Source organism: Pipistrellus hanaki (genome assembly GCF_964339955.1).
Source record: "Pipistrellus hanaki genome assembly, chromosome: 12".
NCBI lineage: Eukaryota > Metazoa > Chordata > Mammalia > Chiroptera > Vespertilionidae > Pipistrellus > Pipistrellus hanaki.
In genome coordinates, this window is record NC_140514.1 from 14,811,598 (window position 1) to 14,837,022 (window position 25,425).

The 25,425-nt window shown below is 55.5% G+C and overlaps 1 protein-coding gene across 2 annotated transcripts; it reads right to left on the reverse strand.

Annotated features, from left to right (window-relative positions):
• Positions 1-688: 688 nt before the first annotated feature.
• CAD (carbamoyl-phosphate synthetase 2, aspartate transcarbamylase, and dihydroorotase) lies at positions 689-25,370 on the reverse strand. Of its 2 annotated transcripts, none has more exons than XM_084901551.1 (44): positions 25,103-25,370; positions 24,703-24,842; positions 22,925-23,054; positions 21,319-21,461; positions 21,004-21,145; positions 20,637-20,808; positions 20,021-20,206; positions 19,725-19,837; positions 17,866-18,011; positions 17,485-17,616; positions 17,138-17,371; positions 16,783-17,004; positions 16,421-16,609; positions 15,826-15,950; positions 15,532-15,662; positions 11,943-12,055; positions 11,250-11,494; positions 10,790-11,036; positions 10,326-10,424; positions 9,916-10,140; positions 9,654-9,836; positions 9,240-9,458; positions 8,805-8,972; positions 8,055-8,237; positions 7,848-7,952; positions 6,935-7,174; positions 6,628-6,709; positions 6,183-6,349; positions 5,891-6,055; positions 5,622-5,753; positions 5,215-5,416; positions 4,713-4,903; positions 4,473-4,613; positions 4,183-4,284; positions 3,740-3,836; positions 3,170-3,214; positions 2,902-3,071; positions 2,729-2,803; positions 2,086-2,298; positions 1,877-2,002; positions 1,550-1,705; positions 1,374-1,475; positions 1,114-1,208; positions 689-1,030 (listed from the first exon to the last, which is right to left on the reverse strand). In XM_084901551.1, exons 1-44 carry the CDS (start codon positions 25,182-25,184, stop codon positions 928-930), a joined length of 6,678 nt encoding a protein of 2,225 aa, XP_084757677.1. In that variant the 5' UTR covers positions 25,185-25,370; the 3' UTR covers positions 689-927. The 2 variants fall into 2 exon arrangements, with proteins under 2 accessions (XP_084757677.1, XP_084757676.1); XM_084901550.1 differs by having other exon boundaries at positions 2,902-3,074.
• Positions 25,371-25,425: the final 55 nt, after the last annotated feature.

Here is a 25,425-nt window from a genome sequence, read left to right on the forward strand (position 1 = left end):
TCTTGTCCATCCTGGACTCCCATCGTGCATGGTGCTTTGTACCCAGTGGGCGCTCAGTGAGTCTGTGGGATCAAGCAACGTCCCTAATGCTCCTGCAGTTCACGGAATGGAACAGCTCACACACCTCGAAAGATCCACAGAAGCCCTAACCTGCAGGCGCATGAGCGAATCCACCCGTCCCCCACCCCAGGGTTTCCAGCCCAAGTGCCCCTCCTCCTGCCGGGGCCTGTCCCCCTGTCCCTAGTCCAGCCTGAAAAGGCCCCCATGGATAACAGACAGGAGGGGCTCCCAGCAGTGGCGGCAGCTGGAGGACTCCAAGGCGAGGTTTGCGGATCAGGGGCCGCCTCAGCTGCTGAAGGACCAGCCAGGCAGAGGGGAGAGAAGGCCTACAGGATCATGAACCTCACCAGCCAGCTGCTCAGCCTTCTCACAGGACTCGTGTCAGGACTTGGAGTGCAGCTTAATTGAGGAAGGAGGCTGCACATATATCCGTGGGGCTCAGGTCTCCAGCAGAACAGCATGTTCCTGCCCAGACCCCAAAGAGCCACGGCTCCGATAATGCTGAGCTTGGCTGCTCAGCCCTGGCTAGCGCAGGAGCCTGCCAGTTCTCATTTGCTGGGAGGAAGCTCTGCTTATGACGCTTGGCATCCTGTGCTGAAGCCAGAAGACATGCAGGGAAGCAGGACTGGAGGCAGCGAGGCTATTTATTTAGTCAGTAGAAAAACTGTACAGAATGGAGGTGCAGGAGGGAGACAGGTTTGGTCCCCATGCTGGAGAGCTCAGTCCAGTCCCAGGAGTGTAGTCTGCACGTGTGTGCACACGAGCACGTGAGCTACCTGGAGACCCAGGGCGTCGACGTGTGCGGCCCCCGTGGGGGGCACTGGGTTCCGTGCCCGGCATTTGGGCCGGAGGCGGAGGAGCGGGGCCCTAGAAGCGGCCCAGCACGGTGGCCAGCAGGGCCATGCGGATGTACATGCCGTTCTCGGCCTGGCGGAAGTAGGCTGCTCGGGGGTCCGAGTCCACCTCCACGCTGCGAGAGAAGGCGAGTCACCACGAAGCCCGCGAGGGGGCGCCCTCCCCACCAGCCCCCGGGAGCCTCCACGCTGACGTCACCTGATCTCGTTGACGCGGGGCATCGGGTGCATCACCACCATCTTCTTCTTGGCCCGGGTCATGATGTGGGGGGTGAGGATGAACTGGCCAAAGCACTGAGGCAGACAGACAGGGCCGGTCAGCACCTCAGGCATGGAGGCTGTGCGGCCACAGCCCGGCTCCCCACACCCACCACCAGGGGCGCTGACCCAGCCCCAGGAGCCTGGCCTCCCGTCTGGGTGCGCGCCCCCCAGCCCCGGCTCCTGCACCCCGGCACTCACAGCCTCGTACTCCTGGGTGGAGCCGAAGCGCTCCTTCTGGATCCGCGTCATGTAGAGCACGTCGGTGTCCGGCAGCGCCGCCTCGATGCTCTCAAACTCCTCCTGGAGGGCGAGGGGTGAGCGCAGGGCCGGCTCTGCCCGCCTGACCCGTGTCCCCCAGCCTCCCGGGGCCTCACCTGCTTGGTGCCGCGGGAGGCCACGAAGGCCCACACGTCGGGGGGCATGCGCAGGCTGGGAGGCGCCACGTAGCGCAGGCTGACTCGGTACTGGGTGAGCAGGCAGGCCAGGGAGTGCACTGTGCGCCCATGCTTCAGGTCCCCCACCATGGTGATCTAGGGGAGGAACCCGTCACAGGAGGGCCCAGACTGAGCACCCCCTTCCCGCTTCAAAGCTGTGGCCTCGGGCCCGGACGGGGCCTGCCTGATGCAGCTGCCAGGGATAAAGGGGCGACTCCCCCGCCTCCCGCCTCCCCCGCCAGCCTTCCCCGGGCAGGCCACGCTCACCGTCATGCCGTTGACGGTGCCCAGCTCCTCCCGGATGGTGAAGATGTCCAGCAGGGCCTGGGTGGGGTGCTCGCCAACCCCATCCCCAGCGTTGATCACCGGCCTCCGGCAGTGCTTGGCTGCCAGCTGTGAAGCGGCACGAGGGAGGGGAGTCCTGCCTCTGCGCCCCCCGCCCCCGCCCGCCCCCCTTGGTCCCCGGCCGGCCTCACCTCCACGGCTCCGGGCTGCGGGTGCCGGAGCACCACGACGTCCGCGTAGCAGCTCATGGTCTGCACGGAGTCGGCCAGGGATTCACCCTTCTGGACGGACGATGTGGCCTCGGAGAAGCTGAGCACAGCGCCCCCCAGCCGGGCCATGGCGGCCGCGAAGGAGCTGCTGGTCCTGGTGCTCACCTCGTAGAACATGGAGGCCATGACCTTGCCCTGGGGCGGAGGGATGGGTACGTGTGTTCCACACAGGCTGCCTCCCTCCCCAGCTTACACAAGGCGAGTGCCGAGAGGACCCCCCCCCCCAAACTTCCCCACGAATTGCACCATCTGGGTCCTGCTGAGCTGAAGGCTGTGCCTCCAAAAAGCCCTTGCTAAGGATCTGAACGAGACACGTTCTCCGGGAGAAAAGCAAACACCCCAGCTCTCCCCCACGAGTCCACCGCACAGACCAGGGACAGGTGAGGGGGCTGTGCTCAGGGCTTCGTGGGTCAGCTGCATGCTGACAGGACAGACCTGGGACCAGGCCCTCCCAGCAGAGACAGCAGAGTGAGTGGGAGGTTCGGCTCACACCAGGGCTTACGGCAGGGGAGCGAGGCCCCCCTGACCACCGCGCAGCCCTGCTGACCGGGGCCGGGACCCTCACCTTGAGGATGTCGAGGCTCCGCTCCTTCTGCACCATCATGCGCAGCGTGTGGGCCACATTGAACAGGTGAGACAGCTAAGAGAGACCGGAGTCAGCGGGAGGGCAGCTTGGAGGTCCCGGCCCCATGCTGCCAGATCCTTTCGCTCTGGTGTCCCGGCCCCCGCCCCAGGCACCTGGTCCTTGGTGAACTGCTGGACGGACAGGATATGTTGGCCCACTAGTGAGTGTAGCAGGGGTGAGGTCGGGGGGTGCAGCAGGCCAGGGGTCCCCAGGTTCTGGGGTGACGCCTGTCTAGGTACTGGTGGTGGAGGGTAGCAGGTGCCATCAAGGCTTCCCATCAGCTCTGCTGTGAGGGACGGGGCAGAAGAGGCTGGTCAGATGTCCCTCCTGGCAGGCCGGATCAGAGGTCCCCAAGGCGAGTGTGTCGGGGGGGCCTCTCACCTGGCTCAGCTGCCTTCCGAGACGGCTTTTCCTTTGGCTCCTCGGCTGCAAACGGGCAACAGCACAGATGTAAGCCTGGGACTGAGGGCTGAGAAAAGCCCCCATGCCCCCCGGACCCCGAATCACAGTCTGTTACACTGGCTCACACCACAGCAGCTCTGGGGCCACGTGATCTCCCACGGGGCTGCAGTACGTCAGCAGCGGCCCCCAACCCCCCGGGCCCTCCCAAGTGGCAAAGCGATCCTAGGGAAGGGGAACGGCCAGGCTCACATTGCCGACCCCTGGATTCACCCCAGCTCCCAGGCGCAGGGATGCAGCTGCCCACAGCAAAAAGGGCCGGAGAGGGAAGCTGGGCAGACCGATTTAGGCAGAGGTTGGAACAGCGGATCAGAGGAGGATGGGGGATGGCAGGAAGGATGGGGGAAGGAGGTAGCGATGAGGTGCTGGGAGGGGAGGGCCTGGATCAGCTCCCAGGCCACTGTTTCATCTGAGACACTTGGGTGCAGGGAGAGAGGCTGCCCACACATCTCCATGTCCAGGGGGCGCCCCCGGACGCGACAGGGCCCTTACCGGGCAGACCGGGGTCCGAGGCTCGGTGGATGCGGGGCGGCAGGTGGAAGCGGCCGTCAGGAAGCCCGGGGCCGCCCCGCCGGGGCCTTTCCGGCGTCTGCAGAGCGAACACTGGTCTCATGTTTGGAAAACCACTGACCCAACCGCTTCTCAAGTCACGAAAAGCTCAGTGTCCACACAGACTCCGCTCTCCGGGACCCCCCCCCCCCCGCCCCCAGCGCGGTGCTGTCCGCAGCAGGCGGGCCCCACCACCGGCCCCGAGGCCTCTGGTTAATGGGCTGTGTTTCCCACGGGCACCCTCCTAAACTGACAGTTAACTCTGTGGTCTGCAGCAGACAGAGGAGGAGGTGGGGATTTTAACTGTCAGGTAAAGAGCCTTCCGCCCTGAAACCCCAGCCCTGGCTGCCACTCCCAGACTCCCCCCAGCCCAGCAGCGTGTGTACCGTGGTGACCTCACTGGCGGCAGGGACGGAGGGCGGGAGCTGGGGCACAGCTCCCTGAGGCCACTTGCGAACATCCTGTCCGTAGCCCGGGGGCACCAGAACCTGCAGGCAGAAGGCAGGGGCGGCGAGTGAGGAGAGAGCCCGCTGGGATTGAAGGGGTGAAGCCAGCAGGGAGAAAGAGTGCCCTGGGGGACTGTACCGGGGCGGCCGGAGGGGTAGGGAGGCAGCACAGATGTGCTTGGTGGGATGAAAAGGACACAACTGGGACGGTGCACCGGCCCCACACGCACCTGCCCATCAATGTAGGCAACCTCTCCTCGCAGGACCACACGCCGAACGGTGCCCTTCACCTTCTGCCCCTCGAAGGGTGTCCAGTGGGCCTTGGAGAAGGGCATGTGGCTGGGGACTGTCCATTCGTGCTCCAGGTCCACCTGCGGAGTATGAGTGAGGCGAGGGAAAGACCGCGCCTGGGAGAGGCCCCGGGCTGAGAGCCCCCACCCCCACCCCAGGCCCTCCTCCCGCCCTCCCACCTCCACGTAGGTGTCCTCCTGCGGCGGCAGGTGGAAGATCCGCCGGGGGTTGTGGTGCAGGCGCTGCAGCAGGTCGTCCAGGCTGAGCCGGCCCTCGCTCACAGCCGTCAGCAGCAGCGGCAGCATGGTCTCCAGCCCGGGGAAGCCGGGGGGCGGCTGGGACCCACACTTCTCCTCCAGGGTGTGGGGGGCTGGGGAAAGAGCAGACCCTCAGCACCCCCCCTCCCCCGCCGGGACCCACAGCGTGCCAGGACTGCCGCCTCCCTCCCGCACTCCTTTTCCCTGGGGATCGGAAAACGGGTGAACGGGACTTCTCCACCTTCTCGGCCCCACCATGGGCATGGTCTCCCGTGCACCATTTTACTTATCTGCTCGTTCATCCTTCCACTGAACGTGCACCAGGCACCTCCCACGCACCAGGCGCTGTATGAGGGGCTGGGGCATTACACGGACCGAGCCCCGGATCCCCGCTGGGCAGGAGGCACGGGGCGGGCCCTCTCACCGTGGTCCGAGGCGAAGCAGTCGATGACGGCCATGTTCTCCCACAGCGCCTCCACGTCCTGCCGGGAGGCCAGCGCGGGCCGGACCTCCCCCTTCCCAGGCCCCAGGCCCTCCAGGTCGTCCCGGCTCAGGAACAGGTGGTGGGGCGCCACCTCGCAGGTCACGGGCAGCCCCCGGGCCTTGGCGGCTTTAATCAGCAGGATCTGGGGGAGCACGGAAATGAGAGGAGGCCTCTCCCTGTGCCAGCCCTACATGCCCGCGGCCAGCGGCCCTTCTTGGAAAGCCATAGGGCGGACAAGCTGAGGATCCGGCTCCAGGCTCCTCAGACTCTCTCCTGCCCCAAGGACTCCCCGGGCCTCCTGATGTTACTGGGAGGGCACAGGGCACCGGGGCCTCTGGAGTCCTCACCTCCTCCTTCCGGGCCACGTGACAGATGTGCACCGAGCGCTGGGTCAGCTGCGCCACCATGAGCACGGCGGCCAGAGTCTGCCGCTCCGCGTGGGCCACGATGGGGAGGTGGGAGGGCCACGTCTCGAAATGCTGGGGGCGGAAAGAATGTTCTGGGAGAGCCTGGAGCACTCGGAGCTCTTGGCTCCTCACTGCTGTCGGCCCAGTTTGTGGGGCCCCCCAGCCGGCAGGGCTTGTCCGGCTGCCTTCCTCCGCTGCCGACTCCCTACCTCCATCCACTGGTCCACGCTGTCCAGCCGCAGCTCGGAGAATGTCTCGTTGAGGTAGAGCTTCAGCCCCGCAGCAGACCCAGCCACGGGACCCAGGGTCCCTGCGTTTTCCGACGAGGCTCCGAGGAATAAGGCAAAGTCACAGCGGGCACCAGCCTCTGCCAGCTGGGGAGGACGGGATGAGATAAGGGCCCAGAGCACACATGCCAGTCTGGCACCAGGGGCCTGGGCCCCTGGGGAGGGGGAAGGGGAGGCTGGTGGGGCACCATGAAGCAGGGGTGCGAGAGCTCACCTTCTGGGCCAGGGCCAGAGCAGGGGCATCGATGATGGGGGGCCGGGTATTAGGCATGGCACACACCATGGTGATGCCTCCAGCCAGGGCAGCAGCCGTGCCCGAGGCAAAATCCTCCTTGTGCGTGCCACCTGGTTCCCGCAGGTGCACGTGGACATCGATCAGTCCTGGGAGGGTGGGAGGCGGTAAGATCAGAGGAAGAGTCACGCACGAAGGGCATCCAGGAGGTGACTGGGCGGCAGGAGAATGGAGGCAAGAGGTGGGGAGGTAACTCGGTCAAGGGCACTGTGCACCGGGGAGTGAAGGAGCCGAGTGACCAAGATCCCGGGCATCCACTCTGTGCCGTCGAGGGCAGGGAGTGGGCGCTCAGCCATCCCCCACCACACCAGGGTCTCCGACAGCTGTTCCCAGCAGCCAGAGGCAGGTCCTGCTGGGCTGCACCTACCAGGGAGCCGCACGAGCTTTTGGGAGGTCATGCAGTCCACATGCACCTTCATGGGAGGGACGGGCCCGATCTGGCCCAGGGCCTGCAGATGGAAACAGCGGTCAGCTCTGATTTAAGGGCACTCTGGGAGGTGTAGGTAGGGACTGGGTTTCCCATAAACCAGGCTCCTGCCTCTCTATCTTCACCTTCTCTTTCTGCAGCCACAAAGTTGGATTACTCACATGGCTGCTTCATTCTGAGCTTTCCCTTCTCCCTCCACCCCCACTAACACCGGCTGTCTCCCTCCCTGCACCCCAGTCTCAGTTACCTCCACAAAGAGTTTGGTGCATTTGATGTCAATGATGAGGGGCACAGAGAAGTCCGCGGCCAGGCGTCGGGTGCGGTAGCCCTTGGTGACGAAGGAAGACAGACGGCGGCCCCCAGCTCCACGCATGGACAGGTTAATCACCAGCTCAAAGTGATTCTCTGCCAGCTGCTCCAAGATGCTTCGCTGTGGTGGACACTCACCGTCGACTGCCTCCTCGAAGTGCCAGTCCACGGCTGTTACCTGGGGCCCAGAGACAAGGGCAGGGCCAATCTGAGCCTGGCAAGGGTCAGAAAGGCCAGCCTGAAGGGAGGGGAGGAGGCCTGGGAACCCATGAGAAGACTGGGTGGGGACCAGGGCTGCCTCTATTTGCTAGTGGCAGTTTATTTCTTGACAGGGGAGACAACTAAACTTGGTGATGAAGGACTCTGTGCAGGATGAGCCTACCACACACACACACACACACACACACACATAAAGTTCTGGAAGGAAATATAGTAGAACTAGATGCCTGGTGCACAAATTCATGCACGGGTGAGGTCCCTCAACCTGGCTGGGAATCAGGGCCAATTTGGGCTGGCTGCCAGGCCACGGGAGGGACCATGGGAAATTGGCTATGGGAGCACACTGACCACCAGGGGGCAGCTCTTGCATTGAGTATGTGCCCCCTGGTGGTCATTGTGCATATCAGCTACCGGCAGGTCATTCTGCCTTAATAGTTGCTTAAGACTTTTATATATATAGATATTTAGATGTTAACAGAAATCTCAGGGCTCTTTTTCTTGGCTTTTCTGCATATTCTACTTTCTCTGAAAAGTAGATTTGCATAAAACAATACAAGCAGGGAAGAGGGAGAGAATTCTTTGGTGCTTTCAAACCCTTGCAGGGCAGTGTGGGGAGGCCGTGGAGCCAGTACCTTGACACCGTGCTCGGTGTAGAAGTCGGCGGTGCCCAGACTGGCATAGAGCCTGTAGCCCAGGCTCTCCAGCAGCCGCACCGTTGGGAGCAGCTCACTCTTGTTCTGACCAAGCAGAGGAAGATGAGGTTATGATTCTCCAGTCTCCCACTTCAAGGCCAGGCCATCCGCCCCATCTCTCTGACTGCATCCACCCCAACCCTGTACCTTATAGCTGCCAATGGTCAGCAGGATGTTCTTCTTGGGGATCTTAAAGCCAGTGCTCAGCATGGCCTTGAGATAGGCCTCGCAGCGGCTCTCCCCAAAGCCGGCCACTTCCCCGGTGCTGGTCATCTCCACACCCAGCACCACGTCAGCACCCGCCAGGCGGGAGAAGGAAAACTGAGGCACCTGAGGGAGCAGGAGGTGAGAGAGGGGCCGCCTCCCCACGGTGGGAGAGGCAGCCACAGACCCTCTCCTGGGTCCCATCCAAACAGCGGGTTAGCCTGCCTGCTGCTGCTCCGCGTGTGCCTATACCCACCACCAGCTGCCTCCCAGCACACCTGGGCCTGCCTTCCCTCAGCTGTCCCCGGCCTTGGACCCTTCCTCCCCAAGCCCTGCAAATCAAACACCCGACCATCCTTCCAGGCCGAGGTCAAGTGCCTCCGTGTCTCTGAAGCTGTCCCAGGTCACCCTTTTTAGAAGTACCTGCTGTCTGCAGACTCCTTTAGCGTTTTTCACCTCTATTCTATTATGTAGGTCTATTAGAAACTGTTCTATAAACAAGCTGTTTTGGACCCAACTTCTCTCACCTCCCATTACAGAGTGAAAGGCCACCTCGTCACTCCATGGCCGAGCAACGCCTACCCACAGCAGGCGTTGGGTGAGCATGCTGACTGACAACGTGTACGTGAAGGAACTCTCTCCTCCTGCCTCCCGGCTGCTGCCTGCGAACCTCAGGGTGCTGATCCTCCTTACCTTGACCCCCACGACTCCAGAGCCAGTCATGAGCCCCACGGGCTCCACTTCTTCCCCCATGATGACCCGCGTGGCTAAGGCTACTAGGTCCACGCCCAGTGTCTTGGAGACGAAGGGAAAGGAGCGAGAGACGCGCACGTTGCATTCGATGACTTTCAGCTGGTCATCCTGGGGCAGAGAAGAGCTGGTCAGGCCTTCCCTGGGCTTCCTGACATACCTCCCTGACCCCAACTCATCCCCCGCACTCATTTCTGTGGGGAATCAACCAGGTCAGAAACCCTGACACTGCGGTCCTACCCACCACCTGTCCCTCCAGCCTTCGCGCCTACTTTCACGAGGGCCGAAGAGCGTGCCCAGCTCCCTGGCACTGGAGCCAGCAAAGAACGAGGAGGCACTGGGGCCCTTTAGTCCCTTCCTTTAACCCCTCATCCCTACCTTGGCGATCAGCTGCAGATTGAAGGGTCCCGTGACCTGCAGCTCCTGGCCCACGGCATGCACGATGGCTTGGATCCGCTCCAGGGTTTTGGGAGTGATGTCCTGTGGTGGGGTCACCAGCGTGGCATCCCCCGAGTGCACGCCTGCATTCTCCACATGCTCCGAGATGGCGATGGCCACCACCACACCATCACAGGCCACGGCGTCCACGTCAATCTCCTGGGAGTAGGGGATGTGTGTGCGCGCAGGGCAATGTGATGAAGAGCAAGGACCACTGTCTCCTCCCACTTGCCCCAGATGCTCCCTTGCTTTAAGGGCCTTGGTGCAACCCAGCCTTCCCAGCCCCCTGTGCCATGAATGTCTGTGGGACCAGAGAGGGGCCCGCCCCTGGAGACTTCTTTGTCTGCAGCCTACCTTGGCCTCCTGGATGAACTTGGAGATGACCACGGGGTGCTCCTTGGACACGGCCGCTGCGCTGCTCAGGAAGCGCTCCAGGTCCCCGTCCGTGTAGGCCACGTTCATCGCAGCGCCGCTCAGCACGTAGGAGGGGCGCACCACGCAGGGGTACCCCACCGTCTGGCAGAACTGGCGAGCAGACTAAGGGTGCAGGGAGCTTAGCTAGACGGGTCGCACTCACCCAGGACACCCTACAGCCTCCCACGAGGTCCCAGCCCACCTCTAGGTCACTCAGCTCCCTCCACTGAGGCTGGCTGATGCCAATGGTGTCAAGGAGCCGGGAGAACTTGAAACGGTTCTCGGCCGAGTCGATGGCTTCAGGGGAGGTGCCCAGCACGCGGCACTGCTGCCGGTGCAAAGCCATGGCCATGTTGTTGGGCAGCTGCCCTCCCATGGAGAGGATCACGCCTTCCGGGTTCTCCAGCTCGTAGATGTCCATCACCACCTACAGGGCAGGAGGAGAAACAGCGGTGGGGACAAGTGGGGTCAGGGCCTCAGCCTTCTGGCTCAGGGCTCCTCACCGTGCACCACATCCCTTCACATCCCACAACTTCCAAAGGATCTTAGGCCGGCCAGCTACTCCTACTTGATCCCGGCCCCTCAGACTAGGAGAGCCTGCATCCCTCTCACCTCAAAAGAGATCTCATCAAAGTAGAGTCGGTCACACATGTCATAGTCGGTACTGACTGTCTCCGGGTTGTAGTTCACCATGATGGTCTTATACCCCATCTGCAATGGGGAGGGACTGGGATTAGCCATCAGGTGAGAGGAAAGGATGGAGAAACTAAGCCAAAGCCCCTACTCTGGAGAGCACCGCCTCAGCTTCCTCAATCACTGCGCAGGCACCCCGCTGGGGAGGGAGTGGGGCTAGCATTGTAGTTATTGAGAAGTGGCACCAAAGTGCCGGAAAGGAGACACACATGCCTGTGAGGGTCACATGATCGGCTAAGGGGACCCTTGCCCCAACCCAAAGCCCTACAACAGATGCAAAGAGGAGCAATTAACAGAAAGGGCCTGGATGGAGCATGGGTGGAAGGCAGTCTGGAGCTGAACAGAGCGGCAGGGAAAACTGAATGAGACACCAGCTCCCGGACCTTTCGGAGCTGCTGGATGCAGCCCACGGCACACCAGTCGAACTCAACGCTGGAGCCGATCCGGTAGACGCCGGAGCCAAGGACCAGGACATGAGGCGTCCGAAACGTGAGGTCGTGGGTGGTGCTCCAGTAGGTGAGGTACAAGTAGTTCGTCTGAGCTGGCCACTCAGCTGCAACTGTGTCAATCTGCTTCACCGCTGGGCAGATCCCCAGTTCCTGACGCAGCTTGCGAACAGCCAGCTCGGTGCTAGAGGAAAGGGGACAGAAACACGGGCCCTGGGAGAGGGGTACAGACTGAGCAGGGGAGGAAGATCCCAGGGCCGGGGTCACAGAGGAAAACACCCCAGGGAAGGTCAGAGGCCGCCAAAGCCCCCACTCGCCCTTTCTGAGGGCCTCGCACTCGTACCAAGGGTCACTGCCCCACATTTCTCAGCCCAGGGCCCTCGCTGCCATTTCTCACCTGAGAACCGCAAGGGCGATCTGCTTGTCTGAGAAACCCAGGCGCTTGGCCTGGTGCAGCAGGTGTGCGGGCAGAGGCTGCCCGCGGTGCTGCTCCAGCAGCTGGGTGTGTGCAACGATGCGCTTCATGCGGTGCAGGAACCAGCGGTCGATGCGCGTGAGCTCATACAGGCGCTCCACCGAGTAGCCAGCCCACAGAGCGGCGGCCACCACAAAGATCCGCTTATCTGTCGGCGTCTCCAACTCCTGACGGGAGAGGGCAGACAGATGGAGGCAGAGCATTGTGCAGAGGCAGGAGATGGCAGAATGTTCAGCAAAACATTCCCAGTCCTCTGTCAGCACCTCAGACAGCCTGGAGCACGACTGTCATCATCTTAGCAGAGGGAACTCAGACCAGCGCAGAGGCTCTGCAGTCGCAAAAACCTGGACATGGATCCTGGCTCTCACTGCCTACGTGGCGCCGAGCAAGTTCAACAGCCTCCCTAAGCCTGTTGCCTCATCTATAAAACCAAGCGTAGTACGTCCTCACATAACAAATGAGAGGACATCCTGAAATTCTCAGCAAAGCGAAAACACAGCCAAGTGTCCACTAATGACTGCAGCTACTATTGCTGGGAATGGGCTCCTGGGCTGGGGACAGAGAGCAGCAGTGTCCACTCTAGGGGGGTCTCCAGGGGGCATGGCGGCCACTTACCACGTCACTGACTGGCTTCACTGTGTGATCGAAGCCCACACAGTTCTCGTCCACCATGCGCAGAGCCTTCTGGAAGGCCTCCTCGAAGGAACGCCCGATGCCCATGACTTCACCTGGAGACACAGGATGTAAAGACTGAGGGCCTGGTGGGCAGGAGCTGGCCGGAATGTCTATGGTTTGCAGTCAGGTAAACCTCTTCTCCCGGAGGTTCTCGGGTCCCATGGTGGTGAGATTTATGGCGTTTCATTATGGAAAAATCTTAAAACTTTCAGCTCTGCCCTCTATGATTTTTTCATGTTTTATTAGTGAATATGGAATTCAAATGCCTAAAACGGGCCCTGGCCAGTGGAGCCCAGTTGGTTGGGCAACGTCCTATTCACCAAAAGGTTGCCGGTTCAATTCCTGGTCAGGGCACATGCCAGGTTTGTGGGCTCAATCCCCGGTAGGGGGCGAGTAAGAGGTGGAGAGTCAATGTTTCTCTTTCAAATTGATGTTCCACATATGCACTCATTGGCTGATTCTTGTATGTGTCCTGCCAGGAATCAAGCCTGCAACCTTGGTGTATTAGGATGATGCTCTAACCAACTGAAACAGCGGTGGGGACAAGTGGAGTCAGGGCTGTTTTCTGCTTTGGGTTAGCCCCTTAGGATAAACTTCCAGAAGTGCAGGGGAAACCGGTAAGATACATTTTCTGGCTCTTGTTAAGTAAGAATTACTTTATAATACAAAGTATACATTTAACCAACCTTCTAAGAAATGTGTATCATCATTTAAAACAATTTTTGTTAAGCCCTAGCTGATTTGGCTCAGTAAATAGAGCATCAGCCCAAGGACTGAAAGGTCCTGGGTTTGATTCCAGTCAAGGGCATGCACCTTGGTTGTAGGCTCAATCCCCACCCTGGTCAGGTAGGGACTCATGCAGGAGGCAACCAATCGATGTGTTTCTCTTTCTCTCACATTGATGTTTCTGTCTCCCTCCCCCTCCCTTCCATTCTCTCTAAGAATCAATGGGAAAATATCCTCAGATGGATTAACAACAATAATCACTTTTGTTAATCGATATCTTATTTAACTAGATTTCTATTTATTTAAATCCTCACCCAAGGATGATGCTTTTATTTATTTTAATCCTCAACAGAGGACATGCTTTTATTGATTTAGAGAAAGAGGGAGGAATGGAGGAAGGGAGAAGGAGAGAGGGAGAGACAGAGATAAAAAGAGAGAAAAACTGATGTGAGAGAGGAACATTGATCAGTCACCTCCCATACACACCCTGACTAGGGATTGAACCAGAAATCCAACCAACTGAACCATGTGGCCAGGGCTAGATTTCTATTTATTACTAAGAGGGAGCGCGCCCCCCCCCGCCCCCCCCCCCGTTTGTTTACCGATTTCCTGTTCTGTAAAGTTTTGTTCATGTCCTCTGAAAATTTACTCCATGGTTTTCAAATATTTCTTACCAACTGTATTTATTTATAATCCTAATATCTGTTTCTTTAGAAAAAAAATTTTAAACACCAAGATACTAATAGCAGTGTTAAGGAACTGGATTATAAGTGATTTTAATTCCTTTGAAATGTGTTGATATCATCAAAGTTTTATCTTGGGTAAAAGAAAAACCCAACACTCATACTTGCATGCCTAGAAAAACCCTGGACTCATATACATGCCCAAATGAATCTCTGTGTGACAATATTACAAGTGATCATTCTTTGGTTAAACTATCTTTTCTAATTCCTCAATGATAGGTGTATCTCACTTGTAAAATAAGTTATCAAAGATCCCATTCCAAGAATACTTGAATAGATATAAAACTCTGAAATGTCTCATCTAGGAATCAATCTTTGATTGTCCTATTTCCAATCCACTTCTTTTAGCCACAATTTAATTATGGCTTTGTTCCCATGTTTACTATAATTTTCATATAACAAATTCATCTCCAGAAGGAACAACTTGGCAGTCTTGTAAGATTTCTAAAAATCCCAAAATAATATCTGAGTTTAGACTTAACTTGTGTGAAGGCTACTACTGCTCTCAATGGGAAGGTGAACACAATAAAGTGCTCTTGTCCTCAGCTGGTAGCACTCTGGTTTGGGCACATGCATGGGGGGCTGAAATGTCTTAGAGGACAGCCTAAGGCAACTGAAAAGGACAAGATAAGGAAGCATGGGATTAATGCAACCCCAGCATGCCCTACTACTGCTCGGAGGCCGACCACTCTCTGTTCACCACAAAATTTCTTTCTTTTTTGAAAAAGGTCTCTGAGCCTGGCCAGTGTGGCCTTGTGGTTGAACACCAACTCAGGAGGTAAAGCTCAATTCCTGGTCAGGGCACATGCCTGAGTTGAGGGCTGGATCTCCAGTAAGGGGCAAGCTGGAGGCAGCCGATCAATGATTCTCTCACCATTGATGTTTCTCTCTCTTTCTCTTTCTCTTTCTCTCCCTCCCTCCCTCCCCCTCCCTCCCTCCCTCCCTTCCTCTCTCTCTCTCTCTCTCTCTCTCTCTCTCTCTCTCTCTCTCTCTCTCTTCCTCTCTCTGAAGTCAATAAATTAAAAAAAATAAAGAAAAGAAAAAGGCCTCTGAAATCCTGCTCTCATCTTATACACTTTTTTTTTTTTAAAAAATCTCATTTAGTAATCATGTAGAAAGGGCCCAGGAAAGGAGATGAGCTAAGAATGGCCACCACTGCCCTAGCTGGTTTGACTCAATGGATAGAATGTCGGCTTGTGGACTGAAGGGTCCTGGGTCCAGTCAAGAGCACATGCCCAGGTTACAGGCACAATTCCCAGTAGGAGGCAGCCTATCAATGATTCTCTCTCATCATTGATGTTTCTACCTCTCTCTCCCTCTTCCTTCTTCTCTGGAAAGAGAGAGAGAGGGAGGGAGGGAGGGAGGGAGGGAGGGAGGGGGAGGGAGAGGGAGAGGGAGAGGGAGAGGGAGAGAGAGAGAGAGAGAGAGAGAGAGAGAGAGAGAGAGAGAGAGAGAGAGAGAAAGAGAGAGAGAGAGAGAGAATGGCTAGCACTGTGCTGACTTGGATTTAGAGGGTTCACAGAAAAACAACAGCCATTGTTTGCCCCAAGCATCAGAGTTTTAAACGAGCACAGTCACTACCATTAACAGCCTAAAGGCTGTGGGCAAAATGCCACGAAATGCTGTGGGTGGAGTTTCACGGAACCGGCCTCACTGTCGGAGGAACACCAGCCAGCAGGCCGTTTTCTGTTCTTGGCGCTGCCCTCTATTTGGCCACAACTTTCCTTTCGTGGCCCCTTCAGTTACTCAGTGGTAAGATGAGAGAGATGGGATTCTCTGATGGCTGTCAACCCCCCCCCCCAGAGTCTGACCTGCGTCTGGGAGGGAGGGGGCATGCGTATCCTGGCATAGATTTCCAGATGCCGTCGAGCCCCACTCCTGGTAGTAAGACCTCCTTTCTTCGTTTGAAATGTCCCTATTAGCTCTGAGGAACTGTATTCCCAAGAAGCTGCTAACACAGATGCCGAAAGGCCATGCCAGGAACTATCTGACACTCCAGATTCCTGGGACAGGTGGGACCCGGGGGGTGACCTGGGGAGGGGTCTCCGGACGTGTCTCACCAACGCTCTTCATGCAGCTCCCGATCTTGGTGCTGACGCGCAGGAACTTGCTGAGGTCCCAGCGGGGAATCTTCACCACACAGTAATCCAGGCTGGGTTCAAAGGCTGCTGTTCCCCCGGTCACCGAGTTCCTGGAGCCGTCAGGTGGGGGTGGCAGAAGGACAGAGCGGGAGATACACACGTTGAGCCTCCAGGTAGCTCTCTCCATCCCCTTACATCCAGACCGATGTCCTTTTCATGTTCCCTGTCCATAAAAGTTTTCTTCACCTCCCTGACCTCTCCCCACCCTTGTACCTGAGCTCCGGCAGAGGGATGCCCAAAGCCAGCTTGGCTGCCACGTAGGCCAGTGGGTAGCCTGTGGCCTTACTGGCCAGAGCAGAGCTTCGAGAGAGCCTGGCATTCACTTCGATGATATAATACTGCAAAGAGAGGGAACAGAGTCACCAGGTAACTGGCCTAGAAGCCCACCTAGGAGATCTCAGAAAGGTCAGAAAATAAAGCCCTCCCCAAAGGGATGGATAGCAACAGCCCCCTCCCATGAAGGCCAACCCTACCAAAGGCAATCCCAGTTTCTACTCTGGGGTCTGTAGGGCCAAAAGCCCTTTTGGCTTTGAGGCCTCAAAATTTTGGAAGGAGGGCCCAGCAATCATGGCTCAGTGGTTGAGCGTCAACCTACGAACCAGGAGGTCATGGTTCGATTCCCAGTCAGGGCACATGCCCAGGGTTGCGGGCTTGATCCCCAGGGTGGGGCGTGCAAGAGGCAGCCGATCAATGATTCTCTCTCATCACTAATTTTCTCTCTCTCTAACAAAAACGTATTTTTAAAAAAAATTTGGGGGGGAAGGAGATCCAACAGCTAGAATATCAGCTCCAGGACCTAGAGTCTCACCTGCTCAGATTCAGGGTTCAAGGCATACTGCACATTGCACTCCCCGACGATGCCAAGGTGCTGGGTCACCTTGATGGCCGTCTGCCGCAGGAGCTGGTACTCCCTGTCATTCAGCGTCTGGCTCGGAGCCACCACTATGGACTCACCAGTGTGGATGCCCAGTGGGTCCAAGTTCTCCATGTTACACACCTGTGAAGAGAGGCCCCATGGAGGTCACTGCCGAAGGGGTCAGGAAAGACAGGTGGCGGTACCCATCCTGGAGCTGAGGGACACCGAACGCACAGAGATCTGAGCCCTGGCTTCTGCCCTTCCAAGAGCTCGTACTGCCCGGCACGGCTCCCGCCCCGTCTCCATCGACTCACCGTGACACAGTTGCCATAGGCGTCTCTCACCACCTCATACTCAATCTCCTTCCATCCCTTCAGGGACTTGTCTACCAGGACTTGGCTGGTATGGGCAAAAGCTGGGGCCACGAGAGCACAGAGCTCCTCCCTGTTGGATGCAAAGCCAGAGCCCAGGCCACCCAGGGCGAAGGCTGCCCGCACCAGCACAGGGTACCCCAGTCGCTCAGCGGCTGCCTGGGCCTGCAGGGAGCAGAAGAGATAAACCAACAGGTCAGGCCTTGACTGCGGGCTGCACAGAGGGTGCCCGGGCACAGAGGAGATAAGATATAAAGAAAAGGACTCTGTTCTACCTCCCTCCGGCCACCTCTCAAACCTGTTCAAGGGAATTGGCTGCCTCACTGGGGGCCACGTGCTCGCCAATCTCTGCCATCCTGGAGGCAAAGGCGCGCCGGTCCTCCGTCAGCTCGATGGTCTCCACGGGCGTGCCCAGGACCCGGACCCCGTACCGAGCCAGCACTCCAGCCTTGGTCAGCTCCACTCCACAGTTCAGAGCCGTCTGGCCCCCAAAAGTCAGCAGTATGCCATCTGGGCGCTCGTTACGGATCACCTGAGGAAGCAGAGGCATCAGGACCTTGCAGTTAGGAAATGGATCAAAGGAGTTTAGAAACCTGTGTTCCCGCCTGGGTCCCCCTCCTCAGTCCAGCCTTCCCCCAGCCGTACCTGGGTGACGTAGTGAGGTGTTATGGGAAGGAAATAGACCTTGTCGGCCAGCCCCTGGGAGGTCTGCACGGTGGCAATGTTGGGGTTGATCAGCACTGACTGGATGTTTTCCTCCTTCAGAGCCTTGATTGCCTAGGGAGACACAATGGCACGTCCACTTAGACTGCAGAAGCAAGACTGTAAACTGTCTCCGTCCTCTGTCCTCCCTGTACCCTTAGTCCCTAACAGCCCCTCCTCCTCCTCAGCACCTCACCGCCCCGCACATTCCCCACTTCCTCCTTCATTTCCTCCCACAACCAAGGTTCCAGCCTGGCCTTTCTCCTCAAGACTCTAGCATCCCTGAGGCTCACACGCCCTGAGGGGCGGATGGACTTGACTTACCTGAGAGCCTGAGTAGTCAAACTCGCCAGCCTGGCCAATGGAGAGGCCCCCCGAGCCCAGGATCAGGACCTTCCGTGGTGGGGGGAGCCCAGAGCCCGGGCTGGGAGCCCCGGGCAGACACAGGCGCTCGGCCAGCCGCGCCCGAACTGTGGGAACAAAGCGAGTCATGGACAGAACTAATGAGACCTGAGAGAAATCATCTGGATTAACCCCCTCGTTTCACAGAAGAATCCAGAACAAGCAATGACTAGTGCAGTGGTTCCCAACGTGGGCCACACGCCCCACAGGGGGGCAATCTGAGAATGAATTATTAACAGTGAATTTTTTGCATTTCTTATGGTTCTAGGGGCCTCATATACAGTATATAAATATGTATTGTAACATTTATGCATTTAAATTCTCTACGTTTTGAAACTTTGCCATCTTTTAAAATTTTTAAAATATATTTTATTGATTTTTTTTTACAGAGAGGAAGGGAGAGGGATAGAGTTAGAAACATTGATGAGAGAGAAACATCGATCAGCTGCCTCCTGCACACCCCCTACTGGGGATGTGACTGTATCCAAAGTACGCATCCAAGGTACATGCCCTTGACCAGAATTGAACCTGGGACCTGTCAGTCTGCAGGCCAACGCTCTATCCACTGAGCCAAACTGCTAGGGCTATTTGCCATTTTTTCATATCGCTTCATATTATTATTATTTTTTTTAACAACTTCTTAGTGATTTCTTCCTCAGTACTTCAACTGTCCTTTCATTCTTTTATTTCTCTCTCTCATGGATGCCATGCTCTTTAGAAGCTTTTTTAGACCAAGTTAACAGCCTTTTAGGCTTCCTCCACATGAATAGGAGTCACTTTTTGAATAAGAATTGTATGTCGTGGCGGGGGAAGAGGGGGTAATCGGGATTTTAGAGATGCTTAGGTGGGGTATGGACAAAAAAAGGTTGGGAACCACTGCTCTAGTGAATGGCAGTCAGAGCTAGAACCCAGCCCTGGCCAGTTTTGACTCAGTGGTTGGAGCATCCACAGTGGATTGAAGGGTCATGGGCTCAATTCCGGTCAAGGGCATGTACCTCAGTAGCAGGCTCAATCCCTGACCCTGTTTGGGGCGTGTGTGGGAGGCAACCAATTGATGTGTCTCTCTCACATCCGATGTCTCTCTCTGTCTCTACCCCTCCCTTCCACTTTCTCTAAAGATCAATGGAGCCCTGGTCGATTTGGCTCAGTGGATAGAGCATCAGCCTGCAGACTGAAGGGTCCCCGGTTCAATTCCAGCCAGGGGCACATGCCCGGTTGTGGGCTCGATCCCCAGTGGGGAGCATGCAGGAGGCAGCCAATTAATGATTCTCTCTCATCATTGATGTTCCTCTCTCCCTCTCTCTCTGAAACCAATAAAAGAAATATATATATTTTTTTAAATCAATAAAAAAATATCCTCAGGTAGGAACAAAAAAAATAAAACCCGGCTAGTGTTGCTCAGTGATTGAGTGTTGAACCAGGTCAGGGCACATGTCTGGGTTGCAGGCTTGATCCCCAGTGGGTGGTGTGCAGGAAGCAACTATTGATGTTCTGCTCTCTCATCATATCAATGTTTCCATCTCTCTATCCCTCTCCCTTCTACTCTCTAAAATCAACTAGAGAGAGAGAGAGAGAGAGAGAGAGAGAGAGAGAGAGAGAGAGAGAGGGAACACCCAGGACTCATGAGTTGCTTTCAATAGAAGTATAAATAAATCATCTTGGTTTGGGTGCTTTACACCCACCTCCTTAACCTCCCAAGCATGTATCAGTTTCCTGGGTACGTCCATCCTAGAGCCAGCCCCGTTCTTGGTTTCACAACCCACTTCTTCTCAGGTGCTTACCTGTCTGGCCCCCAGGGTTCCCAGTGATGGCTTCTTTCACAGTTTCCAGAAAGATATCAAAAAGAAGCTCCATATCTGAAGGGCCAGCTTGGTGCTCTGGGTGAAACTGGACACTGTGGACGAGAGTGGATCAGAAACCTGTCATCATCACTGGCCTGGGCAGTGGCTGCCTCGGAGGTAGGGAGTGGGGTGGATGACGGGGGCCCACGATCACTCTTTACTTTTGGACCTTCAAGTCCCAGGGGGCTTCAAAGCTGCACACACCCAGTCCCCGTGCCAGGATCACCCAGGCTCACCTGAAGAAGGGCAGGCTGTCATGGACAATGCCCTCGTTGGAATCGTCATTGGCGTTGGTGAAGAGAGGAAGCCAGCCTGCCGGCAGGGTGTCTGTTTCCACAGCAAACCCATGATTCTGGGATGTCAGGAAGCAGCGCCCAGAGCCCACCAGCAAGCAAGGCTGGTTGTGGCCTCGGTTCCCGTACCTGCGGATGGAAGCAGCTGAGGCACAGGCCCCTTTCACCCTCCTTCACCCCTGGACCAAACCCAGCTCTCTCAGGATCCCCACCAGCTCCTGCTCTGTTTTAACACTAATAAGCACCAACTCCATGCCCTTTCCCAAGACTCCCCATCCCTCTATTTTTAAAAAATATATATATTTTATTGAATTTTTACATTGAGGAAGGGAGAGGGACAGAGAGCCAGAAACATTGATGAGAGAAAAACATCGATGAGCTGCCTCCTGCACACCCCCCACAGGGGATGTGCCCGCAACCAAGGCACATGCCCCTGACCGGAATCGAACCTGGGACCCTTCAGTCCACAGGCTGACGCTCTATCCACTGAGCCAAACTGGTTTCAGCTCCCCACCCCTCTTGTCAGTAGTACAGGCTCTTCTCCTCCCATAACTCCCACCTCATCTTATAAGTCTTGGCCCCAATGGCTAAGGCCAACAGCTGGTGTCCCAGGCAGATCCCGAAGACAGGCCGGGGGTTAGGCTCAGATAAGACACGGCTCAGTGCGGATATCACATTGGGGTAGGAGGCAGGATCACCAGGGCCGTTACTCAGGAAGAGACCCTCATATTCTGGAATGGGCAGAAAAGATGACGTCATAACCAGTATTCAACTACAGACACACTCACAGCCCTTCCCATTACAGCAAAAGCCCTGATCTCCATTGTCTTCCCCGCCACTCACATTGGCTTTAGCGATTAGACCCAGGGACAGATCTTCCACACATGCCGTTTGCCTGCGGTCCTACAGAGACCCCAGCTACTCACCCTGGCTGTCCAGTGCATGGTCCCAGGGTACCACCGTGACCTCGGCCCCACGCTGGCACAAGCATCGGATCTGATTATACTTTAGGCCACAATCCAAAGCGAGAATGCGAGGGGTGCCCCCTGCATTGTATACCTGTGGAGCCTGTGAAAGGAAGGGCAATGGGTGGCAGCTGTAATCACTGAGTATTTATAGGCACACACCTACCCCCTAACGTGGAGGCCTCTTCTGATTCTGCCTCAATGCTCTCCATGGTTACGGACAGACTGTAATTACTGTGCGACAGCTTACAACACTCTCCCACTCGCCCACTGTACCTTAATGGAGACCTCCGGCACCAGAGGGCGGGCATTGGGGTCCAAGAATGGCAGGGCTGAAGGATCTGTCCCATCCTGGACCAGCTTTCCCAGCAGAGACCCTTGTTCTCGCAACTTCTTAGTCAGCTCCCGAGTGTCCACTCCTGTCAAAATAGCCCACTCTGAGAGACCCCACTCCTCCCACTCAGCCATGCCTGGGGTTAAGACTGCCCGGAGAACTTCCATTCCACAGCCGCGTCACACACAGCTGGTCTATGGGCATCAAAACCCTAAGCCATCCTGGTGGAAACTCACTACCGTGCAGGATTCTTGCCAAGAACCTCACATCTGAATTGTACCATGAATCCAGATCTGTTTGTTTACAGAAAATAATATCAAGATTTATCTGTTTATAGAAAAAGAACATGCTAAATGATTCAACAGGAATGTAATCAACAAAATGCAGACTGGGATACTCCAAAGAAAAATGACCTGTTTCTGTCAATAGGTTACAAGGCCCATAGGTTAAAAAGATATAATCAAATGCAATGTACCAATCTTGTTTAGATTCAGATTCAGATTCAAAAAGAAACAAGCCATGAAAAAAATAACTTAGATAACTGGGAAAACTTAAAACCTTGACTGAATATTCGATATTTAAGAATTACTGTTACTTTTTAAAATGTATGATGTTAAGGAATTACTGTTACTTTTTAAAATGTACAATGTTATTGTGGTCATGTTTTAAAAGGATTCCTTTTTCAGAGATACTTAAATACTTATGGATAAATGATACAATGTCTGAGATAAGCTTCAAAAACCCTGTGGTGAGTTGTGGCCATGCTCCCGTCAGGGACCCCTTTCCTACAGGGCTCCCTGTGGATTTTGGTAGCTGTTTGTAGCCAGAACTTGGTACTGCTCTGCCATCTCCCGTTCCGTTTCATGAACCTGCCTCTCCTTGGAGTAGTTAGTCCCTTCACTAAACTTTTCAGTGAGGCTTTTGAGTTGCATGTGCTTCCAGACTTATTTGTATGGAGACCCTAATAAAACTCTCAAGTTAAACCAAAAAATAAAAATAAAAAAATCCGGGGGTACCCAGCTGGCTTGCCTCAGTGATCGAACCAGGAGGCCACAGTTTGATTCCTGGTCAGGGCATATGCCCGGGTTGCATGGCTGCATCCCCACTGGGGAGTGTGCAAGAGGCAGCATACCAATAATTCTCTCTCCTCATTGATGTTTCTATCTCTCCCTCTCCTTTCCTCTCTGACATCAATAAACATATATTAAACAATAACAATATGCAATGGTATATGTACGAAGATAATAATTTAATAAAAAAATTTTAAAAAAATAATAACAATAATCCGGGGGTTATAGTAATGGTGAGGAAATAAGTTTAGCCCTGTGTTGGTGGAGGTTAATTATATGCTCTTCTTTCCTTTTTATACGTTTGAAATTTTCCATGTGAGCAAGAGCTCAGTTCCTTGCTCCAGACCCCAATCTACATGGAAATCAGATTCTATCACAACCTTGAACTCAAGTCCCAACAGTGCACAGAGATTTTCTCTTGATTCTTCCCATCGAGGCACCAGTCCTCTGCCCAACCTCACATGTGCTTGCACCATACCTTGCAGGCCAGGTATGCCGTGCTGCTGCAGCCACTCGTGAAGGGTGCGGATGGAACTCCAGTGGCTAGGGGTGGGGCAGCACTCTCCCACCACCAGTCCTGCCACGTGGATCCCCGAGGATTCAAACCACTGTTGATGGAAGGAAGAGATCATGAGAGCCCAGGGCCTTATACCCTGCTATGCCGTCTTTTCCCATGGTATGGCATGAACCCTGTGCTTCAGCCACGCTGAATGCCCTCTCATTCCCTTATGCGTTTGTCCTTCACCAGCGGTGCTATTCCCTACAAGGGCCCAGGGTGCCTGATTAATCATTGAAAATTAGCCCTAGCTGGTTTGGCTCAGTGGATAGAGGGTCGGCCTGCAACTGAAGGGTCCCGGGTCCGATTTCAATCAAGAGCACATGCCTGTGTTGTGGGCTTGATCCCCAATAGGGGGCGTGCAGGAGGCAGCCAATCAATGATTCTCTCTCATCATTGATATTTCTCTCTTCCCCGCCCCCTTCCTCTCTGAAATCAATAAAAATACATTTTTTTAAATTGAAAATGACATTCTCTTTCCTTTTCCTTTACCCAAAAATTGAGATCATAAATCCCCTTTTCTGTGAAGCCACCCTAGTCATCCACTGCAGCTTGTATCTTCTCCTTAGAGCTCACCTAAGTTCGCTTATTTTCCACTGTTCTTGCTTTTTACATAAAACTTCAATTTTGCAGGTTTATAAAATCAATTCTATCAGTGTGGGTTTACAGTTGACAAAGCTGGTGATTGACATGTTAACCAAGATACGACATTATAAACTAGAATGCAGTATATTCATAGGTTTGTGATGAGACATGGTCCTTAGGAGGAATAATATGTCCTTCACCTAGAGTTCCCTCTTTCAAGTGGAGGGCAATTGAGAACTAAGACTCAGTAAGCCTGGAATCAGGACAAAACAAGTTTGTGTCTTTTTCACAGAACTGTGATCTCAAGAGCAAGGTGACTGATACATGATAGTAGCCAATAAGCATTTCCTGAGGGCTGGGGGAGGAGCAGTGAGCATGGTCCCTGTGGTCACAATGTTAATTTGTTACTCAGAGAGCAAGAAAATTAACCAGGTAACATGTAAATAAGCAAGATCATGATTATAGATTGTGATAAAAATAGCGTACCTTACTAAATAAAGATAAAGGCTCGGGGAATTTATCTAGGCAAGATTATACCCTCCTCCTTCACAGGGGATTATATACATAAAAAGATAACAGAAATTTGTTATCTAATAGATAAGCATTCAATAACTAGAGAAACCGGTCATTTATGTAGGAGGGAGTTGCATATTCAAATTACATCTGCTTAGTGGGAGATTTAAGGAAAGATGGAAAAGGATTTGAAGGACAGTCTGGCAGAACCCTCAGCTCCAGGAAGTTTAGTCTGCACATGGATATGTGTGTTTACAACACATGTGACAGAAAAGCATCCGTGGTGATCTGGTGGCTCTGGGAGGCCTTACCCTGGTTCTGTCAGGGCCTCAGTTTTGCAGTTTATAAAATCAATTCATCAGTGTGTTTACGGCTGACAAAACTGGAGATTAACATGTTCATGAAGATACTGCGTTATAGACTAGAATGCAGTGTATTCGTAGGTTTGAGATGAGACGGGGTCCTTCCGAGGAATAACAAGTCCCTTACCTAGAGTTCCCTCTCCCGAGTGGAAGGCAAATGAAGAACTAAGGCTCAGAAAACCTGGAATCAAGACAAAACAAGTTCGAGAAATGCTGCACCTAGGCATTGGGTGTGGCTACCTTGCTGAGCCCGAACTCATCCGCTTCGTCTGGGGGGATGCCGTAGTTGCCGATCAGAGGATAGGTCAGCACCAAGATCTGTGCTTTGTAGGATGGGTCTGTGAGGGCTTCGGGGTAGCCGACCATGCCGGTTTGAAACACTGCAAGAAAGAGGCAGGGCTGGGGCTCAGGAGGGCCTCCTCGGGAACGCTGCCCCACTCCACGAGAATGCCCTGGAGTGGAGGCTGCCTTGGCCATGAGATGAACGGGGCTGGGGGGGGGGGGGACTTGGGCGCCGAAAGCGGGGGGGGGGGGGCGGGGGTTGTGGGCGGGAAAATGGCGGGGTCTGGCTGGGGCAGCCTGGGCAGGGAAGGGCCGCAGAGAGTGGGACGATAGCGGCAGCCGGACCGGGCTTGCTTACCCACTTCTCCGGCAGTCGACACAGCGGCCCCAAAGGGCTGGCCACGCAGGACCAACCCATCCTCCAACACCAGGGTCGCCATGGGAACGGAGCTCCGCGCCGTGGGCACTCAGAGCTGGACGCACCGCAAGTTTCCGCCAACGCTGGGACCACGTGAGGGCCGGGAGCCCAGAGGAGGTACACGTGGCTCGCGGCGCGCCCGGCTGGGTGGTGCGCGGCGGGCGGCAGAAGCCCCGGGAGTGCCGGGAGCCGACTGCGGCGGCGCGAGCAGCGGGCGGCGTGAGGGGCGGGGCCGGCACGTAAGGGGCGGAGCCTGGGCGGCA